Here is a 25879-nt window from a genome sequence, read left to right on the forward strand (position 1 = left end):
AGGAGGAAAGTTCTGTGCTGTGACTGGCCCTGAAGGGAGAAGGTGGCAGGAAAGGAGGCTCCTCTGGCAGGCCCTGGAAAGGGCCAAAACCCAGGCAGATGGCCAGGAGGGAGATTAGGAATCAGGATCCAGTCTGCTCAGAAAGGCTCCAGGGAGAAGCCTTGCGGGTCAGCAGCTTGGATCGGAGGTAGGCCTCTGGGGAGAAAAATCTGTCAATGCCCCACAAGAGTGGGGCAGAAGGGCCCTCCCAAGGGTGGTGGAAGGCCATTCTATTTTATGTTACCTGTGGGACTACTGTTTATCAGCATGACGCTGTATGGAATTTGGGGGACACTATGGATATTACAAACATTAATTTTGTAAAATTGCAATGAGTTGTGCCAGATATGTCATGTAAGATATCTGCAAAAATGATATAATTTGCCAAATATGATAATCTCATTTATGTATTTGAATCACCTTTGCATTATGGGTTATGGATATGTATGTCTGTATTACAAAACTTGTACTATGCTTCTGGGTGACACTCCCAGACAGTTTGGCATCAGTACTGCCTAGCCTGCTTGATGGTCCATTAAAGACCATCAGCTATACAACTGACCCATTGAGAGAAGGCAGATACACCTTATGACTCAGTAAGGCATACAGTGACATGCCTATGGACAGAAAAGGCTTCCAAGCCACATACTGGGCAGCTTGTGTTTGAAACAAAGGAAGCACAAGCCGCATGGCAAAAGACTATAAAAGGCAGCTATATCGTCTCCAATCCTGCTTCTTACCTCTGGAGGAATGTGGCTACAAACTGAAGCTCTGAACAAAGCACTGAATGATCCATCCAAGCTGTGGATGTATTCCAGAGGGACTTTCAAGCCAGCAAACTCACCAATACTGCTAGGAACCTCATGGACTTTGAATCTTTGTATGTATGTGACTGTTCTACCATTTAACAACTCTCTTCTTGTTCTTTTTTCTTTATAATAAACCTTTAGGTTTAGACACTAAAGGATTGGCTGGCAGCGTGGTATTTTGGGTAAGATCCAAACCTGTTCTGACCTGGTAACGTGGCTGACCCTTTGGGGTCAAAAGAACATTTTTGTATATGTGAGCAGAGTTTTTTTAAAATAACTTCTCACTGTACTGGACCTAGGTGCTGACTGGGAGCCAGAGAACTGGAATGCAATAAAGGGGTTGTGGGATTTCTTTTTTTGCTTCTTGATAACCAGTGTGGGGGATCGGAAGCACAGTCTGTGACTGGTTGGGGAGTTTAACTTCAGTGTTACCCACCAGTCTTGGAAGCATCTGCTCTCCCTTTTGCAGGCTGCCCTGACCTTGGCATTCCCAGTGAGGGCTGCCCCAGGCACCCTGGGTCACAATCAGTAAAGTCACATGAGGATGCTGTTTAGGCTGACCCTCCCAACAGCTTCCAGAGAAGGTATGCTACAGCATTGGAAAAACACTAGCCTAAGTAAGGAATACTCAAACCTCAAGTTCTCTTGCTGCTTGTGTAAGATCATCCTGTTTTCTACCTGATTTCATTGCAAAAAGCTTCTCTCCCTCAACCGCAGAGGAGATCTAGTGGGTTTGACCCCCTGCAGCATGAGGAGAGGCTTCAACATGCCAGCGCTGTGTGGGACTTTGTCACATGCAGGGCTCGGCTCCTGGCCAGCGCCCCGGGCCCTAGGGTCTTGGGCCTGGGCTTTCCCGGGGCTCTGGCCCAGCCACAGGCAGCGGGGGAAGGAAGGAGCCTGCAGGCCAGGCTGTTGGTGAGCTGAGAGCTCCGACCAGGGGCTGGTTCTCCCCACAGCACTGGGAATGGGACGTGCCCCGCTGGAGGGGATATGGAGGAGCAGCGGGGCTTGGTGGGGATGATGGGGCAAAGCCATAGGTGCCAACTTCTCATGGCACCTGTGGGTGCTCGTGCACCCCCCCACCCCTGCCCAGCCCCATTTCCAACCCCTTCCCCAAAGTCCCCGCCCCAACTCTGCCCCTCTGGACCCCTCCCCAACTCCTCAACCCAGCCCCACCTCCTCCCCTGAGTGCGCTGCGTTCCCCCTCCTCCCCACTCCCTCCCAGGCTTGCCGAGCGAAACAGATGTTTCGCGGCGGAAAGCACTGGGAGCTAGGGGAAAAAGCGGGAGCGCTCAGGGGAGGAGGCAGAGCGGAGGTGAGCTGGGACGGGGAGCTGCTGGTGGGTGTAGAGCACCCACCAATTTTTCCCCGTGGGTGCTCCAGCCCTGGAGCACCCACAAAGTCGGCGCTTATGGGTAAAGCAGGGAGAGGACAGCGAGAGGGGAAGCACATAAAGGGCTGATGCGTAGGCAGCAGAGGCGACATGTAACCGGATGCCACCTGGCGCCTGCTCACACTCACCAACCATCGCAGCTCATAGCCAGTGCCTCCTGGAAACAGGACGGAGGGTAGGATCCTGCTGGCCAAGAGCCGGCACACAGCGGGGGCTGTGCTGACAGACCAGCAGGGGGAGCGGCCGGCCCCGCGCGCTGCATCTTCACCCCGCCGCCAAACTTGCACACCCTCCCCCATCGTTGGCCACTAGACCCCTTCCCCTCACCCCGCTGGTGGGCTGGCAAGCAGGGATCCAGCTAGTACTGATGGGGAGGGGTGAGACAGAAAATACGGGACGATTTACCCATTTTTAAGGAAGAGTTGGGACACCTGCAGGAGGGATCAAATATGGGACTGTCCGGTCATCCTAATGATGCACCACTCTTTCCCCCTCTTAGTGAGGGAAGGGCATGCATCCAAGGAGCCCTTAGCCATGGTACATCTAGGAAAGCAGAATTTAACTTTAAAAAGGACACTTAGTTGACTAAATAGCATGTTGACAAAAGGTAGAAATAGCTTCCAACCACTCCTCCTAATTTCTGTGCCAATGTGTGCAATCACTTTTTTTTTTTTTTTATTTTAAATGGTTTTCCTCTTCCCCATTTTATGAAAAAGGAAAAAACAAACAGGAAAACTGACTAGAAGTTTGTACAGGAGAAATTCTCCATTTGATAGCACTTTGTGTACTAAATAAAGAACCTGAAAGAAATCTTTTGCACCTTTTACACTTATTTGTAACACTAGTAGAGAAAACATTTTACGGAGAAGTGCAATTTTTGCAAGTTGATTGTGTCCCTTTAACACTCAAGTTTCTTCACTTTTGTGGGATTTAAATGATATTTTATCTCCTACAATAGCAGATGTCATGCAACCACCATGTTGTTACTTTATTACATTTTTTTAGTATTACTCCAAGAAGGCTACTCAGCAATCTAGTTTGGAGAAGTATTATATAATCACAGCAAGGGATGACTCAGACATATGGAAAGGCAGGACTTTCCAAGGTTAAACACCAGCTAAATCCCAAAATAAAAGGATAGCAACATGGGACTCAATGATCCTTCTATAACCTGTAGAAGACACTAACTGGGATCCCTGTGGGTTTATTTAATGATAACGTTCTAAGGCCCCAGTCCAGCAAAGCACTTAAGTACCAGCTTTGCTGAATGAGGGCATTAACAACAGTGTTGGTTCCTACACAGAACTTAATTCCTTTGTGATTTGTCATCTGAAATTCCTTCCTAAGTCATGGTGGGGTTTTGTTTGTTTTTAAATATTGATGACAGGTTGAGGAAGATGCTTAATCACCCTCTTTGAAGACAATGCTCCTTCCCACCAAATAGCTTCCCCTTCCAAATTACTGGAATAGAAACAACCTTTAGCAGTGTTTCTTCAATAGGAAGAAACTCTCTACATTAAAGTTAAATATGAAGGACTACCTCTCTATCAAACCTGTGTGCAGCAGGCTGCATATAACCGAGTTTCATTCTTTACTAAGGCCCTGTAAAGATTTACATATGTGCTTAACTTTTTGCACTGAGAGCAGTCATACTGATTTCCATGAGATCACTGGCAATACGTAAAATTAAGCATGTGCGCCAATCTTTGCGGGATTAGAGCCTTAGATTGCAAACGCTTTGTCTGTGTGCATATACCACGTCAAGCATACTGGGGCCTTGATCCTTGCTTGGTGGCTTCTAGGCGATACCGCAATACTAATTTAATAAAAGATTAATTACAGTGCTGCTTGAGAGACTTATTAAAAGCTCTTTCGGTATTGTTGGTGTTGAGTAAATATAGAACTGCTCAACATATACCAAATGGAACATCTAATATATGGCTAGTTAGCAGCACAAGTGTATGAGCAGCAGCCAGTGTTCACAGAATGCTTTTACCCAGTCTTTAATTCTCAGATCTCCAATTACCCACTTGTCACTCCTCTTTAATGTGAGACCTTCAAGGCCATATAACTCAGGAGGAGTTCTTCTGACCAAGCAGGGCTACACAAAGCTCCATCCACAGTCAAATAATTCTGACCTTGTGATGGGTCAGAGTAATTGTTGCAGAACATTGGAAAATTCAAAAGGCTCCATGTGGTCTGACTCAAACCATTTTACTTGTAATATCTCATTTAGATTTCGGTTGAAGATCACCTGACAGCAAACACAACCTTTCTTCAAGTTGCAAGTTATTGCCTTGCAGCACACACAGAACATATATCAGGGGCTTTTACAAGATTAAACCTTCAAAAAAAATATCTAGGGATTCTGTACTAGTTTATATAGTTATTAATGGGTCTTCCCCCCTTTTACCTCAATTAACAGGAAGTACTTATGGAATTTAGCCTTTTTATTATTAATGTTGGCAAAGAGACTGGATAAGCCAAGGTAACAGAACTACCAATTAATGACTGAACCTGTAGTACTCAGAGCCAGTTTCCATTCTGCCTTAAAATAATTTCATACTTTACCTATGTGATCTGAGATTAAGAGAAACAATTTGATCTAACACAGAGAGTCAAAGCACATTGCATACATCACAGCCTTGTTAAAATGTCAGAAAAAAGTAACTGTTTGAAGAGGATGAATAGACTGATCAAAGAAAATAGGTATGGTCTCAAATGTGCATTGCACCTTTCCGAACAACTCCTTGCTGGGAATTCATCATTTTAATGGAAATGATATCCTACCATATAAATCTCCACTCTTGTTTCCTACAAAGACAGCGTTCATATATATTTTTTTTAGTATGTGAATCAAGTGATCGAAGGGGTAAAGTGTAATTATTTAGGAGTCCACAGTTCCTAATAGCAGTACATCATTGGAGACAGAGAATTTAAGTGCTCTTAGAGCCAAGTGACAGATGCAGGTATAGGAAAGAGCAAGTCTGGTTAAATTTTCCTGGATTTCAAGGGAGACATCTGTGCACAAAAAGGAAGAGACATGGAATGAAAGCCTAATCCCAGTGAAGTCAATGAGAATTTTGCCATTCGCTTCAAATGGAACCCAAGATTTTACCCAGGGACTCCTACATTCTGAATCATAGATTCTGTGGCCTCAAATGGCCCTTCACAGTCTACCAAAAACACACACAGCATACAGCCATTTGAAACGGTAACATATATTTGATATGCCAATTTTACAGCAATAAGTCTGATATGGTATATTGCTATGTGGTATTTTTATAAAAACACATCACCCCAATAAATTTTTAAAATAGATATCAGTGTGTGTTAGGATTCTTGTGTGTATTGAGGTGACAGTGGAGAGCATAGATAATCTTTCTGTAAGCAGCTGAGATTACCAGAGTATATATACACTGCATACCATCCAAATTTACTCCCTTCCTGCAGTTTGGGATTTATTAGTAACTGAAATAAAAAAAATTAGCATTATACCAAAATAAATAAATAAAAATCAATAAAGCACACATTAAATGGATTAAGAACTGGCTAATTGACAGTTCTCAAAAATTAGTCAAGGGAGAATCATCACTGAATGGGGACGTTTCTAGTGGGATTCCAAAGGGATCAGTACTAGGCCTCATGCTATTATTTTCATCAATGATCTGGAAGTAAATATAAAATCATCGCTGATAACATTTTCTAATGATACTTAGAATGGTGGAATGGTAAATGATGAGCACAGAGCAGTCACACAGCAACCTGGATTGCTTGGTAGGCTTGGTCCATTCAAACAAAATATACCTTAATACAGTAGAGTCGCATCTTACGTGGAGGTTAGGTTCTAAAGTCAGCATGTAAGGCAAAAATTGCGTATAGTCAAAATTACCCTTGAAAATCCCTTAAATCGCCTATAAAGTACAGTATACTGCACATGGTTTTGCATATACAACCCCGTACAGTAATGTATAAATGTATAATGTATACAGTATATAATAAAGAGTACATATGCAAAATATAATTTTACAGTACTGTATTTTTAATTACAGGGGGTCATCAGGGTTTGACGTCGATCCACGAGACGGAGGTGACGGAGAGCATGGGTGACGGAAAGCGAGTCGTAGACGAAGAGGTTGGCTCTGGTTCAGCTCGAGAAGTTGATTTCGTAGGCTCATCTGCTGCTGGTTGTTTTTCCTTGAAAAACATGGTGATCGGCAACTGTCGCTGTTGTCTCTTGAGCTGTTCAAACATTTCTTGATACGGTCTCAAATCGTAATGTAATACTACATGTGATTTTGAGGCTTCGTTCCACAGAGGGATCGTATTCAGAAATTAAATCATTCAAGTGTTTTGCTGCTTGGAACACTTGAGCAAATTTATGAAGATTCCAGTTTGCTGGTTCTTCCTGTTCATCGTCATCTTCGTCTTCTGTAGACTATTTTATCAGTTCCTCTAACTCTTCATCAGTCAATGTTTCTCTATGGGTCTCAATTAATTCTTCAATTTCTTCCTCAAGGATGTCGATGAAGCCATCACCACCCACTTGCCTGGCCACATGAACAATGCGTTTCACTTCTTTGTCAATGGTTGGTAAACCCTTAAAATCATTCACACATTCTTTCCATAGGTTTCGCCAACATGCATTGACTGTTTCAGGCTTGATTGCATCCATTGCCTGTTTAATATAAGTGATGTAATCGGCAATGTTGAAGGACTCCCAAACACTCCATCACATTAAGATTAGGATCAGCATCCATAGTGCTACGTATCCATGAGAACGTAAGCCTCATGTATGTGGCCTTGAAACAGTGAATCACGCCTTGGTCGAGAGGTTGGAGGATGGAGGTGTATTGGGGAGGAGAAAGAAGACTTCAACGTCATTATGTGCAAATCGGAGTGCCGCAGGGTGGCTGGCCAGGAGCATTGTCTATGACCAGCAACACTTTAAAGTCAAGTCCTTTCTCTTCGAGGTACTGCCTGACCTCCAGAATGAAACACTTGTGGAACCAATCCAGAAATAATGCTGCCGTCACCCGAGCCTTTTTATTTGATTCCCAGAACACAGGCAGGAGATTTTTGTTCTTGCCTTTTAGGTCATGGGGATTTGCAGCAGAGCAAGCCCGACTTTATTAAATGCCCAGCCGCATTGCCACAAAATAACTCAGTCACACTGTCTTTAGCTGCTTTGAAGCCAGGGGCTTGTCTTTCTGATTTTGAAATGTAAGTGCGGTTGGGCATTTTTTTTACCAGAAGAGCCCAGTCTCGTCAGCATTAAAAACTTGTTCCGGAAGATAGCCCTTTTCTTCTATGATTTTCTTTAATTGTTCAGGGTAGGCTTTTGCTGCCTCTTCATTGGCAGATACAGCTTCACCAGTAGTCTGCACATTTTTGAGGTTGAAGCAGTTCCTAAAACTGTTAAGCCAACCTTGGCTGGCTTTAAATTCCTTTTCATCAGAAGGCTGTCCCTCTTCGGCGGGAGGTCTGAACAGCGCGTAGAGGCTAAGAGCCTTTTCTCGCAACATGTTGCCATCGATAGGCACACGTTTACGGATCATGTCTTCCAGCCATAAGTTTAATGCCTTTTCAGTCTTCACTAAAGTCTTATCACACACCTGGCTCATCACCTTAGCAGTTATTGGAGCACTTGATGCCACGGCTTGACGAATTTCTCTCACTAATCTTGATGGCACGGATGCTAGATTTGTTGCAGCCATATTTACACGCCACACTGGAGACTGACATACTCTCACTCAATAAGTCCATCACAGCCAGTTTTTCCTCCAGCGTTGGAACAAATCGCTGTTTCTTCTGTTGAGCACCAGATGAAGTAGTTGGCTTGCATTTAGGGGCCATGTTGTACAAAAAATACATATTTTTAAACACTAGAATCACACTCAGCATGGCGAGATGCTCACGCTATGAGAGGCACGTGGGAACTGAGACCGACTCAGGGAACAGTAGTTTCACGTCTCCCATCTCACACTCACTCCGGGGCATACGCTCATTGAGTGGAATGGTGGGCGGAATCACCTGCACTATTTACAGGTATCTTGTTTTTTATTTTGTTTTTTTGCCGAGCGCATACAGTTGAATTCACGTAAGTTAAATGCACGTATGATGAGACTCACTTGTACAGCCAAATGCAAAGTGATATATGTACGAACAAGGAAAGCAGGCTATACCTAGAGAATTGGGGACTGTATCCTGAAAGTCAGGGACTCTGAAGTGAACTTAGCATGAGCTCCCAGAGCCATGCTGTGGCAAGCAAGGCTAATGCGATCCTTGGAGATGCATGCTGGGGAGTAGGAAGGCGATTTTAATTCTATACACAGCATTAGTGAGACTGTACTGTGTACAGTTCTGGTGTCTCCATTTTAAAAAGGCTGTTGAAAAACTGGAGAGGGTGAAGAAGAGGGCCACAAAAATTATTTAAGGAGAAAATGTCTTACGGTGAGAGACTTAAAGAGCTCGATCTGTGTAGCTAATCAAAAAGAAGACTGGGAGGTATCTTGATTAGAGGGTATAAGTACCTTGACAGGGAGAAAATACTGGGTATTAAAGGGCTCTTTAATTTACTGGAGAAAGGCATAACAAGAACCAGAGCCTAGAAACTGAAGCCAGACAAGTTCAGATTGGAAATAAGACACATTTTAACAGTGAGGGTGATTAATCCTGGGAACAAAATACCAAGGGAAGCAGTGGATTCTCCCATCTCTTGAGGTCTTCAAATCACAACTGGTTGCCTTTCTGAAAGATGTGCTTTAGCCAAGCACAAGTTGTTGGGCTCAGTGCAGGCATAACTGGGTGAAATTTAAGTGCCTAGAGTATACAAGAAGTCAGAATAGATGATCTAATGGTCCATTCTGGCCTCAGTCTTTGACTCTCTGAAGCTCCAAGCTTGGCTGGTTTCTAAGATTTTTAATTAAAGATCCTCTTCTGCCCAACAGTTAGTTCCCTTGGTTTCAGAAAGGCTCCCACTCCACTTAGATGCTGGCTAGAACTAACAAGATGCACCCACCACTGTGACTCAGTAGTAATTACCTGTCATCTTTATGCAGAGCTCAAGCACCTAATATCAGAATGATGGGGGGGGGAACCAAAAAAACCCCACCTTGCATTTTGTAAAAGTGTTCTGGAATCTGTTGTGCTATCATACATTCAAACCTCTTAATTTACACTAAAAAGGTCTTTCTGGCTCTTGAAGAGTATGCAATTCTATCAGTTTTTAATTTTTTATATCAAAGGCTGATCAGTAAATGTGACAAGGTACAATTAATATGAATACAAAATTGGCTAAGAGACACCAACTTCAATTCTCGTCAATTTAAAAAAAAGCAGAGAAAAGTACAATTTTTAAAATTGATGATGTCCCTTTAGATCTCTCCTCACACAACGCATTCCTACTTAATTGCTTTATGCTCGTGTTTCCCGGTATTTATCTGTTTCCAACAACAAGGATAGCATTGCTGTTAAAGCTCTTGAATAAAGTTATACTAAATCAGTTTTATATCAAGTACTGCAGAGAAATAAGTTTGGTACCATTAATAAAAATTAAGTACTGTATGTAAATAGGTAGTTTTAAGAATATCAAAAAGTTAACCTTGCTCTTTAAACATTAAGCTGTTGGGCCCAGGACCATATTGTGATGCTGCACCCCATATTCTTCATAAAAATATTGTTATAATATGAATATGTCATAACTAAGATATGTTTCATGCAAGATGGATCATGTGAGATATCATTGGAAAGGTTATGATTTACTGATGTGATTATCCAACTTGTATGCATGTATCATTTCTGTATCTGAAGTTAGGAATATTGACTATGTAGCAGTTACAACTGTGTGTGTACTTGGGGAAATGCCCACCAGACAGTAGGCAATCAGCCTGGATGGTTCCATTAAGAAGGACAATAGGGCTTTGAAGATACTAATCTCCCACCTTCCTGAGAAGCTTCCTGGGATGCTGCTTTGACTCTACAAAGTCATGTGGTCATGTTGTCTGGTACAGGGTCCCATCTTGAGCGGATATTTTTCCACTGGAAAGAGGATGGGCTAGGAAACAAAAGATTCCCGCCATATGTAAATCCTATTTAAGGCTGGGGAGTGAGTTAATCTAGGCTCTTCTCGACTCCCGCCCCCGCCAAGAAGGAAGACTGCTGAAAACACCTGAAGAAACAAAGGAACTAAAAGCTGGGGGAAAGAGAGGGTGAGCCCAGGCAAGACAGATCAGCCTGTAAAAGGAATCCCTGGAGATTTAAGATGCAAGGAGTGCAGTGTACCTTCAAGAAACTCTGCAACCTGCTTGAAACAACGTTTAGGGTGAGAAATTATTATTTGTAGCCATGCATAATGACAGGTTTCAGAGTAGCAGCCGTGTTAGTCTGTATTCGCAAAAAGAAAAGGAGTACTTGTGGCACCTTAGAGACTAACCAATTGGTACTAACCACAAGTACTCCTTTTCTATTTGTAGCCAGTATTCCTTAGTGTATTAAGTTTAGTTTACGCTTTTGGTTTTATTTCCTCAGTAATCTGCTTTGTTCTGTTTGCTATCCCTTATAATCACTTAAAATTTACCTTTTGTAGTTAATAAACTTGTTTTTTGTTTATTCCAAAACCCATTTTGTGCAATTCATAACGGGGGAGGGGGGGGGAAAGCTGTGCGTATCTTCCTCCACGTTGAGCGACGGGGTGAATTTCATGAGCTTGTGCTGTGTATAGTTCTATACAACGCCATACAGTAGAATTTTGGGTTTACACTCCAGAAGGTATGTGCACCAGAGTGATGGGCAATTCTCTGAGCTGAGCCCTCCCACACAGAGCTGACTGCAAACTCTGTGTGATTCTTCAGCTGGATGTGTCCCTACCCGTGTGTGTGCTGGATGGGGGCTTGAGAGCCTGACACAGCAGCAAGAGTGGGGTGGACCCAGTCTGGTGGGACAGGCGGGCTCAGTGGGACCCCAGCACATCAGGTGGCACCCCAGGAAGGGGGGGTCCAACCCGTCACACATCTTTCTCTGTATCTATCTGTACAGCACCAAGTATGTCATCAGTGCTCTGTTAATACCACCACCACCAACGCAAATTACAACAGAGACACTGCATGTATTTTGACGTAACAGTTTACCTTTGGATTAAAGTATCTGCAGGACTGTGGCTGTGATCCTCCAAATAAGGCAATGCGGTAATCGTGTTTTTTTCTTCGTGGCCGGGTGCCCTCCACTAGCTCTTCTCTGTCCTCTGGAGACAGCAGATGATATCGCATTCCACCTACAAGGAAATCCATGCAGTTTGTGCACAAAGGTATGTATGCATATGATAATTGAAGAGAAACGAATTTTAAGCTATGTTTTCCAAATATCCAGCATTTTTCTTAAACCTACTTTTCATTCATGAAAATATTCACCAATTTTTTCCATTTAAGAGAGAATATATAGTATAACCAGGGTTCTCAACCTTTTCCTCTCTAAGGCCCCCCTCAACGTGCTATAAACGCCCAGCGGGGGGGGGGGTGTAGAAGGGAAAGAGGGGGGGACAGGGCACTTCTTTTTCTGGGGGGGAAGGGACAGGGGCCAGTGGTCCAGAAAGGGAGTGCCATCCTCCACTCCGACTCACCTCAGCAGGCCACCCACCAGTCTGGGTTGGTGGCGGTGGCAGGGTGGGGTGAACAAAAAATTATAACTCAGAGGTGGGAGCTTATCTCAAAAAGTTTGAAAACAGCTTAGGGCACAGGATAGGGGTAGCTAGGGACTGCGTGCAGGCAGGGGGGTAGCTCAGGGTTCAGGGAGAGAGTAGCTAGGGGCTGTGTGCAGATGGGGTAGCTCAAGGTGCAGAAAGGGGGTAGCTGGGGCTGTACACACAGGGGGTGGCTGTGCGTGCAAGGAGAGGGGTAGCTGGGGCTGTGTGCAGGCAGGGGGTAGCTCAGGGTACAGGGGGGTCATAGCTCAGGGTGCAGGAAGAGGAGTACTAGGGGCTGTGTGCTGGGGCGGGTCCTGTTCCTGGAGGCGTCTGCCGGCCATGGAGTCGATTCTCCCCACCCGGGCGGCTCTTACCAGCTGCCTCTGCGGGAGGAGAGGGGGCTGGGACTCAGGAGCTGAGGAGCAGCTTTAACTCGGGGCACCAGCAGGAGAGGAAGGAACGCTGCACTTGCCTGAGGAAGGAACACTGCGGCTGCCTGCTCCATGGCACCAGCCAGAGCAGCAGCTGCCCCGCACTGCCTGGTGTAATGGCAAAAACAGCAGCCAACACATTTTCCCCACCAATAGCAGTTATCTACTGAGCCTGCTCCGTTCGGGTGAGCATGCTCAGTACAACCTAGATAGGAAATTCTGCCAGGGAGCTGTTTGTGCCACTACATCAGGTCCCCAACCCCGCGGGGGGCACCGGGGATCGGGGCTTCAGCCCTGCGCCTCCCAGGAGTCCCAGCTTCAGCCCTGCGGGGGGGCCCTGGCGGGGATTGGGGCTTCAGCCCCTTACCTCCCGGCTTGAGCCCCATGGGGGGTGCTAGGACTCTGAGTCCGGGTTTCAGCCACGGGGCCCTGAAGCCCCCTTGAAAGGGCTTGCAGACCCCCAGTTGGGAAACGCTGTAGTGGAACATAGGGATAGGACAGATGCCCAGTTTTGGGATCCATGTCAGACAGGTCCAGCAATGTCAAAATAAAACAAGGATAAAAGGTGCCTGCATGCTCTATTCCAGTTTAAAAATCTATCCATTTAGTTAAAGGCATAACTGAAAGTTACCACACGGGAACTGGCAGAAGGAAACATGCATAGAAAAGGCAGACCTGGGAAGTCCAAAAGTAGAAGTATAAGAAAAGAGAAACCTGACCAGCAAAATTTAAATAGGGGATACAAGCATGCTAGAAAGACATTGACTTGTTTTTAGTCTCCAGCTAACACCACAGAGGAGAGCTAGCTGTCTGCATTCCCCTTCTCATCAACAAAACCAAACCAAAACCTTAGTTTACCTGTGGCAACAGTATAAGACCTTTTCAAAGATAATGCAAGCACTTACTTTACTGTCTGTTTAGGAAATATTCTGGTATGTCCAAAAATTTTACTAATATCAGCAGTGGTATAACTTGTCTCCTCAACCCTGCCCCTGCTTTATACCAAAAGCTCTAACCTCCATTTGGCTTTATTGAGAGTCAAGATCACTCAACACCCTGAAGGATGAAGACTTAAGTTTGTAAGAGTTAGGTTAGCAGGAGAAGAATGGCTGTGTGTTGCTTTTAAAGCAGTGCTATGTAGTTTATTCCAGCAGTAATTGAAAGGCTAAAATTAAATTTGGATTTTCTTTCCAAAAACCTGAATAATGTTTATGAATATCTGGATTCATCACTGGCATTTGATGAAGTTTTAGGGATTGCATTAGGAATCCATGTCAGGAAGTGGGGGTAGGAGGATTTGCCCCTCCCTGTTTTGTTTTTTAAATGTATTCATTTAAATAAACACACACTATGTCAAAGAGATATTTCATTCAGCACCTTTAGAATGCTGTATCTTTAGTCCCAATTGTCAGCCTGCATTAGTACCAGAGATAGTGGAGCATAGGTTTAATTTTCTTAAGTCACCTAGGGAAGCTTCATAGGCTCAGACATTTTGACATAAACTTTTCTTATTAATTCCAATCTAAACCTGAGAAATATTAAAGTTATTAGCTAGTCTCAAAAGTGCACTAACCCTCCCAATTATCCCTAATAATCTTGACAAGGAAGCCACATTTCATTACTTATCACTAAGTTGGGATCATTTACCGCTGACTTTCATTTCTTTTCTCATTATATCTGTTATACTCTAATAGGTGCTATTTATTTGACAAGCAATTAATCAACTTCAGCTAAACGAGACACCCTAGAAGGCATACAGTTATTGCCAATTTAAACTAAAATAAAATATAGTGAAAAATATTTTCACATTAGATTAAGCAACAGTCAGAGAGCAAAAAAGAGTTATGTATCTGAACTGATTGTATGGAATATTAAAATGTGCAACTCGGAGGCAACTTACTGATCACCATTTTAAGGCATTCAGGGTTATCCTGAATAAGTGGCTCAGCTTGTACCGTTTTACTTAAGAAGTTCTTCGATATAAGAGGAAATCTGACTTTAGCAAGGATGTCGACCATGTATGGCTGGCGGTTAGGTTCATCGTACTTCAGCCACCTGACTGCTGCATCATAAACCTAAAACACAAAAACAAAACCCAGAAAAGTAACTAAAGCTTCAAAACAGTTTTTCTTGTGTAGCTGAAATAGAGTTGCCAAGTTGGTAATATTTAAAAACCGGACACTCTGGCAGGAATGCCGAAACCTCACCGTCCTGCCTCTTCCCCAGGCTCTGTTCCCATCCACTCCTCTTTCCCTCTCCCCCACGTCGCTTGTTGCTTTTCCCCTTCCCTGCCACCCCGGTCAGAATGGACTCGCCTACAGAGCCGAGGAGTTGGAGCAGCCCAACGCAGAAAGGTGGCAGCCCCAGCTGAGTAGGAGCTGGTGGAGGTGATGACCCAGCGCCTCCCCGCCAGAAGTAACCAGACTTTGGATGACTGGTCAGTAGATCTGACTGGACACTGCCAGGTCCCCTTTTCGACCGAACTTTCTGATTGAAAACCAGGCACCTGGCCACCCTACATTGAAAGTTCATCTAATTTATGATTCCACAATGTGTGAATTTCACAAAAATGTGAAAAACCCAACATACTTTAATGCTAAACAAAATAAATGTATTACTTTGGGATAAATACAGCCTACAAAGGCTTCAGATTTTGAGCGGTCTATAAAAACCAATTCTATTTTCAAATAAAAGGCCCAATCCTGAAAATTCTTATTCACCTGAATAGCCCTACTAATATCAAGTCTACTCATGAGCATAAGGATTTGTATGACCAGGACCAAAGCAAAAGGCAGATGTTATAACACAACACAAGATGTATAACCCTGCCCTTACTTGAAGTACCTTGTAACTTTTTTTTTTAATAATGTTTCTAGTCTACAATGTGAGGGAGATTTCAATTATACTGGAATTTTGTGTCTCAGAACATATTTATATTATTTTTATTCCACATTACAATAGCACCTTTGTTAGGAGGGCCCCCTCAAATAAAAGTTATTTAAAACAATTAACAGCAGATTACTGCAAATTTAACATTACAGTAAGTTAACTTGGTAAAGAACCCAAGTATGCCAATATGCAACACGTGGGCATTTTTTCTGTTGTCACCTTGGGTGAAGTTTAAAGAAAAAAGCATCCAGGGTTTGCATGCTAAAATAACTGAACAAACAGTTGCTGCATTTACATACAGGAATGCAAAGTGTTTCTTTGCTTTATCTAGTGTGTTTACACCGGACAGTCTCTGCTTTAAATAATAGTTATGACTGGTCATGCTGTCACAACACACTTGAGCTGAAAACTGACCATAACAAGTAATTAGAGTTCAAACTGGATGAGTATTCTGCCACCAAACCCCTTTGCCACATTCTGAATTACTAAGGTCAAAGGACTGTCCCCGTGACCAGACTAAAACATTTCAGTTATAATCTTTACCTATGAACTATAAATCAGAAAATAAGGGTGAATGAAAAAAAGATAGGTTTATTACTAACCCTTCAGGCTAAGTAAACCCAACAGATGTATAATTGGAACAGAAAACATGATATACACTTATTGATGGAAACATATACAGGAAAAATATGAAAGATAGTTTATAACTAAACCAACTTTCCTTAGCTAAAGCTAAATGCACTCTGGAGTGGTACACAAGCTACTGTGTGTACAAAGATCATCCGGATACCCCAACAATCATCCTTCATGCAGGAGTGGTTGGCTGGCAGACAGTTTGAGAGTAAGTTCCCTTTGATAATACAGAACAATTTATGCAACTTAAATCTTTTCATACCCACTTTCCTAGAGGCTTTTTATGCAGGCTAAGTTCTTCCTACACAAAATCTTTTACAACCTAGCTGAGCTGGAGCTCACCCTCTCAGCTTAGGGCTTTAACTCTATTCTATTAGTTAGCTAAGCCTGCAAACAAACAAACAAAAAAAACACAACCAAACCCAACCCCCCCAAAAGTACTCCAACGCTTTTGGAACTTGCATTTCTAGTTTCTAGGGTGTTACTCTGTGGTCTCAGTGTTTCCATGCCCACAGCTAGAACTCTCAAGTTTCACTCATTTCCACAATTTGTAGCAGTCAGTTCTCATGTTCTTACCACTCAACATTTAAAAAACAAAACAAAAAAGACCACACACAGACTTTGATAGAAACTGAAGCTTCGTTGTTTAATCTTGCCCAAGCAAATTCACATAGTTTTATGTAGCTGCAAAGACTGGCTAGAAAACAACATGCAGAAGCAGTATCTGCAGAGTCCTACATTCCAAATGGGATGGAGTGAAGGCAACTTTTAGGGCCATCAATAACGGCAGTAATTCTTTTTACTGAATGGTCTTCTGGCTCCTTTTAGCTGCCTACAAGCATTGTCTTGGATCTTCTATCTAGTCAATCCCATTTCTTTCTCCATTTCCAGGTTTCTTGAGTGCTCTGTCCATTCCAGTTACATAGACTCCTCTTCCAACTCAGCTCATGTACTATGGCTAAGGATAGAATTCTGTCGCAGAGGTCACAGATTCCATGACTTCAGCAGCTTCAGCCCACCGCACAGGCCAGTCGGTCAGTCCCCGGAGGGGCTCCCAGTGTTAGTCTTCCCCATCCCCCAGGTATTTTTAGTAGAAGTCACAGATAGATTGTGGACTTCAGTGAATTTTTGTTATTGCCTGTGACCTGTCTGTGACTTTTATTAAAAATACCTGAGACAAAAATCTTAACCTTAACTACAGCAATGGAGGCCATATATCAGTTGTTCTCAAACTTTTGTACCGGTGACTCCTTTCACATAGCTAGCCTCTGAGTGTGACCCCCCCCTTATAAATTAAAAACGCTTTTTTATACATTTAACACCATTATAAATGCTGGATGCAAAGCGGGTCTTGGGGTGGAGGCTGACAGCTCGCGACCCCCCCATGTAATAACCTTGTGACCCCCTGAGGGGTCCCAATCCCCAGTTTGAGAACCCCTGTCATATATGGACCTGTATAGACAGAACTCTTTCCATAATCCCCTCCTTATTTCCTTGAAGCCATCCTCACAACTACACAGCTTCCCACACCTGAAATGCTGCCCTGTATTTGTTTTTGTCTGAATTAGACTGAAAGATTTCTGGGTCAGGATTCATAAGTTATTCCACGATCTGTGAAGCACTATGGAAATAGTAAATGTAATACAGTGTAAATCAGTGTTTAAACATTTCAATTGATGTATTTAGCTGGTAGAAGACATATTTTATTAAGAAAACTGGAGTCTTACCTGATCTTCTGCCCTTACAGTCAGTGTGTCCTGGTTCAGGAGATGTGTCACACGTTTAACGTCCAGCTGTAGAAACTCATCTGTCTTGTAAACCTCAGTGAAATGTTGATGGATAAAGTCATCTGCAGTGGCCTTCAGTTCTGGACAGTCTAGGCATTCTGCTAATACACTTATACCTACACAGGGAGGTGGAAAATATAAAAAGGTGTTAGACATTTCCCAAAGTTTGTATTTCAAGAAGTTTTCATATATGCCAATGAAATAAGTATCCCTGAAATTATGGTATTTTTATTACTTACATAGCACACAGTTTTACCCATAGCACCCACAACTCATCTGCAATTCAAGCTGAAAGAACTAAATGCTTCTCTTCTTCTGAAACTGGAGGCAAACACAAACTTATGGATTTATCTCAGTGGAAAGAAGGGAAAGAAATACTTCTACCACAATGGAATGCTATTCCACTTTTGGTTCCCAATCCTGTACAAGCCCATAATTGGATCAGGTTAATGGGTCTCTCCACAGGCAGAGCTAGTTGTAGAATTGGGACCTCAGTTTATAATGAAAACGACATCTGTTCCTTAAAAAGAGTCAAGAACATGACACTATAATCTTCATTTCTGTTAAACAGGATCCTATACTTAAATCCACTGAACCTCTTATAAGAAATATTGTTTGTAGAAGCTACTCTGAATCTTGAGTTTATCTAGGTGGGATGAGTGTTTTAGTAATATTTTGCAGTTCATAAGTTTCCAAGTGAAGTCTCAAAAGTTTATGGCATATTGAATGAGATATACCTGATTTGTGCAAATTCTGTTGTCTTTTACAAAGAAAAACATCCCGCTCATTATCATTTAAAAAGTATTCTTTGAAAAATGCCGCACTTGTGTTAAAGTAATCTCTTACCAAGACAGTTTGAAGCATCCACTTGCTCTTTCAAAAAATCCACACACATTTTTTTCACAGGTTCTATTTGATATTGGTTTGCTGCATCTAGTAAAGACTGGACGTTATTGCTATTAACGGAAATTCTGCAAAACACATTTAGTGTAAAATGAGCACCACAAACTACCAAGCTACTGGTGTTTAAAACATTTAAACAAAGTTACGCAAAAACATCTGTAAAATTATTTCCCCACTCTTTCCCAGACAGCTTTACCTTACATTTAAGTGTGAGATGTATTCTTCCTTTAGGTCCTTTCCTGCCCTCCCCTAATACAATAACTTACATAACAATAAGCAAATAAAGACAAGCTGGAACCACTGATCCTGAATTCTAAAGGATGATTCTTAACCTCTGGACATTTGTAAGAGCCTGATCTTGCAACCCTCATTTGTACAATTAGCCCTTATACAAGTGGTAGCAGATTGAAGGAATGGACCATCTCTTCATCAAGTGTCACCCCACAGCCCTTTTAGCCCAAATAAGCTCCATATACACAATCCGGATGACTGAAGTACTATTTAAAAGCAGAAGAGAAAAGAAATATTGTTATGAAGTTTACAGAGCTACCCATCTAATCTTCCTAGAAACATTTGCCCCAGTCCTGCAAGCTATTCTGCATAAGCAGACTCCAGTGATCAGTGCCCTCGCAGAGCTCCACTGATGTTAACGGGGCATAAGCTGGGCCCTACCCACAGAGAGCAGCTTGCAGGATCCGAGCCTTTGGTATCTCTTTCACAGAGGTAAATATCAATCAGTTTTAGGTGCTCTCAGACTGATGTTTAGAGACTCCATGTAGTAATGCAAACAGCACATTTAGGCATTTGAGAATGTTTATTTAGAAACAAAAACAAAAACTTGCCAATTATATATTCAATTAAAAAAAAAAAAGGTTCCTAACCTGGAACAATAGAAACCCTGTTTTATTAAGTTACCTCACTAAGGTCCTGATCACACGAACACGTTAGAGTTTAACTACACACACACACTGAAGCTATGTCTACACATGGAACTCGCGGTGTGGATTCCCTGCTCGCGTACACGTAATTTTCTAGCCCTAGTGTACACATACACACACATACACCTTGTATCCTAAATGGGCCTACGTGTTTTCAGGATCAAGGCCCACATTAACATTTTAGTTGGAATAATATTTGAATGACAATGGTACAGAGAAAAAAAGTTTACCAATGTTAACAAATGTTAAGGAAGACTGAAATAAGGAGCTATGAATAGTAACAAGTTGCTGAACTACACACTGTTTTTTCTTGGAGATTTTATCTTTTATAAATGGCACACAAAGCTGTCAACTTTCTGGCAAAAAAATGACGAACTTTTAAATAACAAGCTACCTCGCAGTATAAGCAAACTCCACAAGCTGTTCAATAATGTCAGGCTCTGCATCTTTTAGCTCCACTTCAAAGGACTTTGATTCAAGCATATTTGCTGCAATGAAAAAAGTAACAATAGAACTACATCAGTCTATCACTCTCTGAGCAGTTATTTTTCCACCAGTCACAAAAAGCAGCAGTAAAGCAACTATGCCAAGGGGAAAAACCTTAAAACAAAAACGAAACCAGCATTCCCAGAACCTAAATATTCACACATAGGAACTTTTTAAATAGAAAAAAAAAATTAATTTATACTTTACCATCATATAAAAGTTTATTGCTAATATTCCAATAATAACTTCACTTTTGTAAACTCTACTCACATTTAAGAACATAAGAACTAGGGCTGTCAATTAATCGCAGTTAAGTCACGCGATCAACTCAAAAAAAACACCAAATCACAATTAATCGCAGTTTTAATCACACTGTTAAATACCAATTAAAATTTATTAAATATTTTGGATGTTTTTCTACATTTTCATATGTATTGTATTCTGGTGTGTATTATTTTTTTATTACAAATATTTGCACTGTAGAAATAAAATAAATAGTGTTTTTCAATTTACCTCATACAAGTACTGTAGTGCAATCTGTCTTGAAAGTGCAACTTACAAATGTAGATTTTTTTTGTTACGTAACTGCACTCAAAAACAAAACAATGTAAAACTTCAGCGCCTACAAGTCCACTCAGTCCTACTTCCCGTTCAGCCAATTGCTAAAACAAACATGCTTGTTTACATTTACAGGAGATAATGCTGCCCTCTTCTTATTTACAATGTCACCTGAAAGTGAGAATAGGCATTTGCATGGCACTTTTGTAGCCCGCATTGCAAGATATTTATGAGCCAAATGCGCTAAAGATTCATATATGCCCCTTCATGCTTCAGCCGCCATTCCAGAGAACATACTTCCATGTTGATGAAGCTTGTTAAAAAAATGTGTTAATTAAATTTGTGACTGAACTCCTTGGGGGGGAAATTATATGTCCCCTGCTCTGTTTTACCCACATTCTGCCATGTATTTCATGTTATAGCAGTCTCAGATTATGACTCAGCACATGTTCATTTTAAGAACACTTTCACTGCTGATTTCACAAACACAAAGAAGGTACCAATGTGAGATTTCTAAAGATAGCTACAGCCCTTGACCCAAGGTTTAAGAATCTGAAGTGCCTTCCAAAATCTGAGAGGGACTGTTATACCAATAAATTAAAAACCAGCAGGATATTATTAAAGGGGAAAAAGCAAAATACCACATTTATTGTGAATACAGAAAGAATCATAGTAAGCAGTTAGTTATAGTTTAACATTCAATCTCATATTTATTCACACATTCATTCATACACACACACACACACAGGTTCTGCAAGGTTGTTATCATAGTTACCAGCCTTAGAGTTGCTCATGCCAAGCCACTGGCCAGGTGGCCTGGACATGAGGAGGGAGCAGGGCCTTGTCAGATGCTCATCTGATGCTCCTGGAAGTTAGTTTGCAGAATCAGACCCCCAAAGTTCTCACTTTCTAGAGTCCATTTTTATAGGAATTTCTTCCTAGGCCAGTCTGTGGGAATTGCTTCATCATGCTCTTGCTGAATCAATCAGCAGATAGCACATTCCTGACAGCTCCGTGCTGCTAGATGTTATCTTGTTCTTTAAAAAGAAGAGGAGTACTTGTGGCACCTTAGAGACTAACCAATTTATTTGAGCATGAGCTTTCGTGAGCTACAGCTCACTTCATCGGATGCATACCGTGGAAACTGCAGAAGACATTATATACACACAGAGACCATGAAACAATACCTCCTCCCACCCCACTGTCCTGCTGGTAATAGCTTATCTAAAGCGATCATCAAGTTGGGCCATTTCCAGCACAAATCCAGGTTTTCACACATTGTGAAGAGAGTCACTTTGGATGGGCTATTACCAGCAGGAGAGTCAGTTTCGGGGGGGGGGGGGCCCGCGGAGGGTGAGAAAACCTGGATTTGTGCTGGAAATGGCTCAACTTGATGATCACTTTAGATAAGCTATTACCAGCAGGACAGTGGGGTGGGAGGAGGTATTGTTTCATGGTCTCTGTGTGTATATAATGTCTTCTGCAGTTTCCACAGTATGCATCCGATGAAGTGAGCTGTAGCTCATGAAAGCTCATGCTCAAATAAATTGGTTAGTCTCTAAGGTGCCACAAGTACTCCTTTTCTTTTTGCGAATACAGACTAACACAGCTTTTACTCTGAAACCTGTCATCTTGTTCTTTGGTTCTCCCATTCTTGAGGCTGTTGGGTGGATTCCAGTCTGCCCTCTGGGGGTCCTCTGGTTATTTCCACTTGACGCCTTCTTCAGCCGATGGACACTGGATTCTTAGGCTGGCACCTCCCTGATCATTCAGTTATTATCCACACCAAGCATCCATCCACATACATCCTCTATTTCTATTTTAATCATAATTGTTAATACAACAAAAGGGCGGGGAGTCTTTGGGTGCTGTTTCTGTTGTTACAGACTCAAAGCAATACTCTCTGTGCGAATTGCTTTGAGAACAGACTCTGTCTTAGAATGTACTCACACAATTAGCAGCTTGCAGATTTCACACAGAGGGAGAGAAACAGTACCAAAAACCAAGAGACCTCTTAATTAGTAATACCCTGGAATTTAAACTCTGAGGAATCAAACTCATGTGTGATTTTAATACAGAACTTCTTTAATATGATCCAACAGGACGAGGTGTGGAGCATGCTTTCAGAAGTCCGAAAAGAGCAACACTGCAATGCGGAAACTACAGAATCTGAACCACCAAAAAAGAAAATCAACTTTCTGCTGGTGGCATCTGACTCAGATAATGAAAATGAACATGCGTTGGTCCGCACTGCTTTGGATTGTTATCGAGCAGAACCCATCATCAACATGTCCTCTGGAGTAGTGGTTGAAGCATGAAGAGACATACAAATCTTTAGCGCCTGTGGCTCATAAATATCTTGTGACGCTGGCTACAACAGTGCCACGAGAATGCTTGTCCTCACTTTCAGGTGACACTATAAACAAGAAGCAGGCAAGCATTATCTCCCATAAATGTAAACAAACTTGTTTGTCTGAGCGATTGGCTGAACAAGAAGTAGGACTGAGTGGACTTGCAGGCTCTGAAATTTTACAAAAATGATTGGGGTATGGAATGGCTTCCGTATGAGGAGAGATTAATAAGACTGGGACTTTTCAGCTTGGAAAAGAGTTGACCAATGGAGCGGGCGGGAGGAGATATGATAGAGGTCTATAAAATCATGACTGTCAAGAAAGTAAATAAGGAAGTGTTATTTACTCCTTGTCATAACACAAGAACTAGGGGTCACCAAATGAAATTAATAGGCAGCAGGTTTAAAACAAACAAAAGGAAGTATTTCTTCATGCAATGCACAGTCAACCTGTGGAACTGTTTGCCAGATGATGTTGTGAAGGCCAAGACTATAACAGGGTTCAAAAAAGCACTAGATAACTTCATGGAGGATAGGTCTATCAATACCTATTAGCCAGGATAGGCAGGGATGGTGTCCCTAGCCTCTGTTTGCCAGAAGACAGGAAATGGCTCGCTTGATGATTACCTGTTCTGTTCATTCGCTCTGGGGCACCTGGCATTGGCCACTGTCTGAAGACAGGATACTGGGCTAGATATACCTTTGGTCTGACCCAGTATAGCTGTTTTTATCAGGGCTGCCAAGTGATTAAAAAAAATTAATCGCACTGTTAAATAATAAAATACCATTTATTTAAATATTTTGGATGTTTTCTACATTTTCAAATATATTGATTTCAATTACAACACAGAATACAAGGTGTACAGTGCTCAATTTATATTTATTTTTGATTACAAGTATTTGCACTGTAAAAAAAAAATTGTATTTTTCAATTCACCTAATACAAGTACTGTAGTGCAATCTCTTTATCATGAAAGTTGAACTTACAAATGTAGAATCATGTACAGAAGAACGGCCATACTGGGTCAGACCAAAGGTCCATCTAGCCCAGTATCTTGTCTTCTGACAGTGGCCAATGCCAGGAGCCCCAGAGGAAATGAACAGAACAGGTAATCACCAAGTGATCCATCCCCTGTCGCCCATTCCCTCCTTCTGGCAAACAGAGGCTAGGGATACCATCCCTGTCCATCCTGGACAATGGCCATTGGTGGACCTATCCTCCATAAACTTATTTAGTTCTTTTTTGAACCCTGTTATAGTCTTGGCCTTCACAACATCCTCTGGCAAAGCGTTCCACAAGAAGATACTTAATCACATCAGTAGCCCCATTGACTTTAACAAGAGAAGATAGAAGGGGTAAAAAGCAGCGCTGCATGAGGGAAGGAGAGAAATTAAGGAGAGAGGAAAGTACAAGAGCTTTCCCTCTGATTAAGAGCCAGTCTCTATTACCTTCTTCAAAGACCCATGGCAAAAAGTCGTTAACCTTTTTATTTTAAATATTAAAAACATTAAAATAAGCCAATTTTGAGAAGACTTACTAGTAAACATCAAGTTAAAAAAGTGACTGGCTGAAGCAAGCACAACACGATGAGCTGGGATCTTTCTTTCCTGGACCATGAGAATGACATCACAGAGCGTTTTCTAATAATAAAAAAATAAAGAGCAACTTTGTGAGAAATACAAAACAAGAATATTATCTTAAAAGAGGTTTTCAGAAATCCATTGCTTTCTCTGCTCTACGGCTAGCAGGCTCATCACACAATGGTAATGTAAAAAACGTAAGAACAATTAGTAGTTTAGATATGCCAAACAAAGGTGAAGGGACGATCAAAGTTAAGGCTTACGTAACAATCTTGGTTTACCCTGTTTAACAAGACAATATTGCGCCTTTATACTGGAGACAAATATATCTCCCAAGCATCAACTCAAAAATAAGTTAAGAGAGACAATTGTTAGTTTAAAAGTTTCCACAAAGAAATTAATTTTTTACCTGCCATTGTCTATGTAACATGTAAGATCACTGTTCTGAGAATTTTCTGTTTACTCAGTTTGGTTACCTGGTATATTTTGACAGCACTGAATGTCTAGTCAGACAGTTTTTCCCATTTGTGTGATCTTTCACAGTGACAGGAAGAGAAAGCACCTTTAAAACTAGAAAAGTTGTTGGAGCAAGAATAGTGAGTGGGGGTGGAATATATATAAATGAATAGAATTAAAGTTTGCATTCCTTTAAGATTGACTTTAAGAACATGAACACTGACTTATGTCAGACTTCAGTGGGACCTGAGGACACACAGCATCAGGTTCTTATTGAACTCACTAGTATTGCTGTCTAGCATTAGAACTTAATTCTGAGGTACATGAAGTTCATAGAACATCAGGGTTGAAAGGGACCTAAGGTGGTCATCTAGTCCAACTTCCTGCTCAAAGCAGGACCAATCCCCAACGAAAGCATCCAGCCAGGGCTTTGTCAAGCCTGATCTTAAAAACCTCTAAGGAAGGAGATTCCCTTATTGCAAAAAAGTTAAACCAAAACAACCCATTAATATTGTGGGAAGGAAGTGTGCATAGTCAGAACCAGATAGGGAAAACAGAACGATAGTTTAAATATCTGATTATCTGAGTTTCAATCAGATCCCTAAATGCTCTTTTAGTAGTTTTTGGTTCACTCAGGAAACACCACAGATCAGAAGCACCTACAGCTACAACAACAGATTCATAAAAATAATGCATATGTTTAAAAAAATAAAAGTTGTTTGAGTAACAAGTTTACACCAGAAAAAGTCTCTTCGCACATCTGTATCTTAAAATACTTAAGCAATAAAGACCAAATTTGGTCTTAAAAAAGTTGCTCCAAACCCAAGACCTTGTAGGCAAAGCTTCAGAGCAAGTTCTTTTACAGATGAATTAGAAACTCCTGAACACATTTGGCTTAACAGAAATGCTGTCTGATTTATGACAAGCACAACTGTAATATTCTGCAT

At 41.8% G+C, this 25879-nt stretch overlaps 1 protein-coding gene across 1 annotated transcript in view; it reads right to left on the reverse strand.

Moving 5' to 3' along the window:
• The window catches only part of KLHL7 (kelch like family member 7), a 45623-nt gene that overhangs the window by 12702 nt on the left and 7042 nt on the right, over positions 1 to 25879 (reverse strand). The window contains exons 2-7 of the mRNA XM_048838374.2: positions 24434 to 24536; positions 19896 to 19989; positions 18507 to 18631; positions 17601 to 17776; positions 14252 to 14426; positions 11370 to 11512 (exon numbers count right to left, since the gene is read on the reverse strand). Coding sequence (XP_048694331.1) covers positions 11370 to 11512; positions 14252 to 14426; positions 17601 to 17776; positions 18507 to 18631; positions 19896 to 19989; positions 24434 to 24536 — 816 coding nt within the window. The remainder of the gene's footprint in view (positions 1 to 11369; positions 11513 to 14251; positions 14427 to 17600; positions 17777 to 18506; positions 18632 to 19895; positions 19990 to 24433; positions 24537 to 25879) is intronic.

Source organism: Caretta caretta, chromosome 2 (genome assembly GCF_965140235.1).
Source record: "Caretta caretta isolate rCarCar2 chromosome 2, rCarCar1.hap1, whole genome shotgun sequence".
In the NCBI taxonomy this organism is placed as follows: Eukaryota; Metazoa; Chordata; order Testudines; family Cheloniidae; genus Caretta; species Caretta caretta.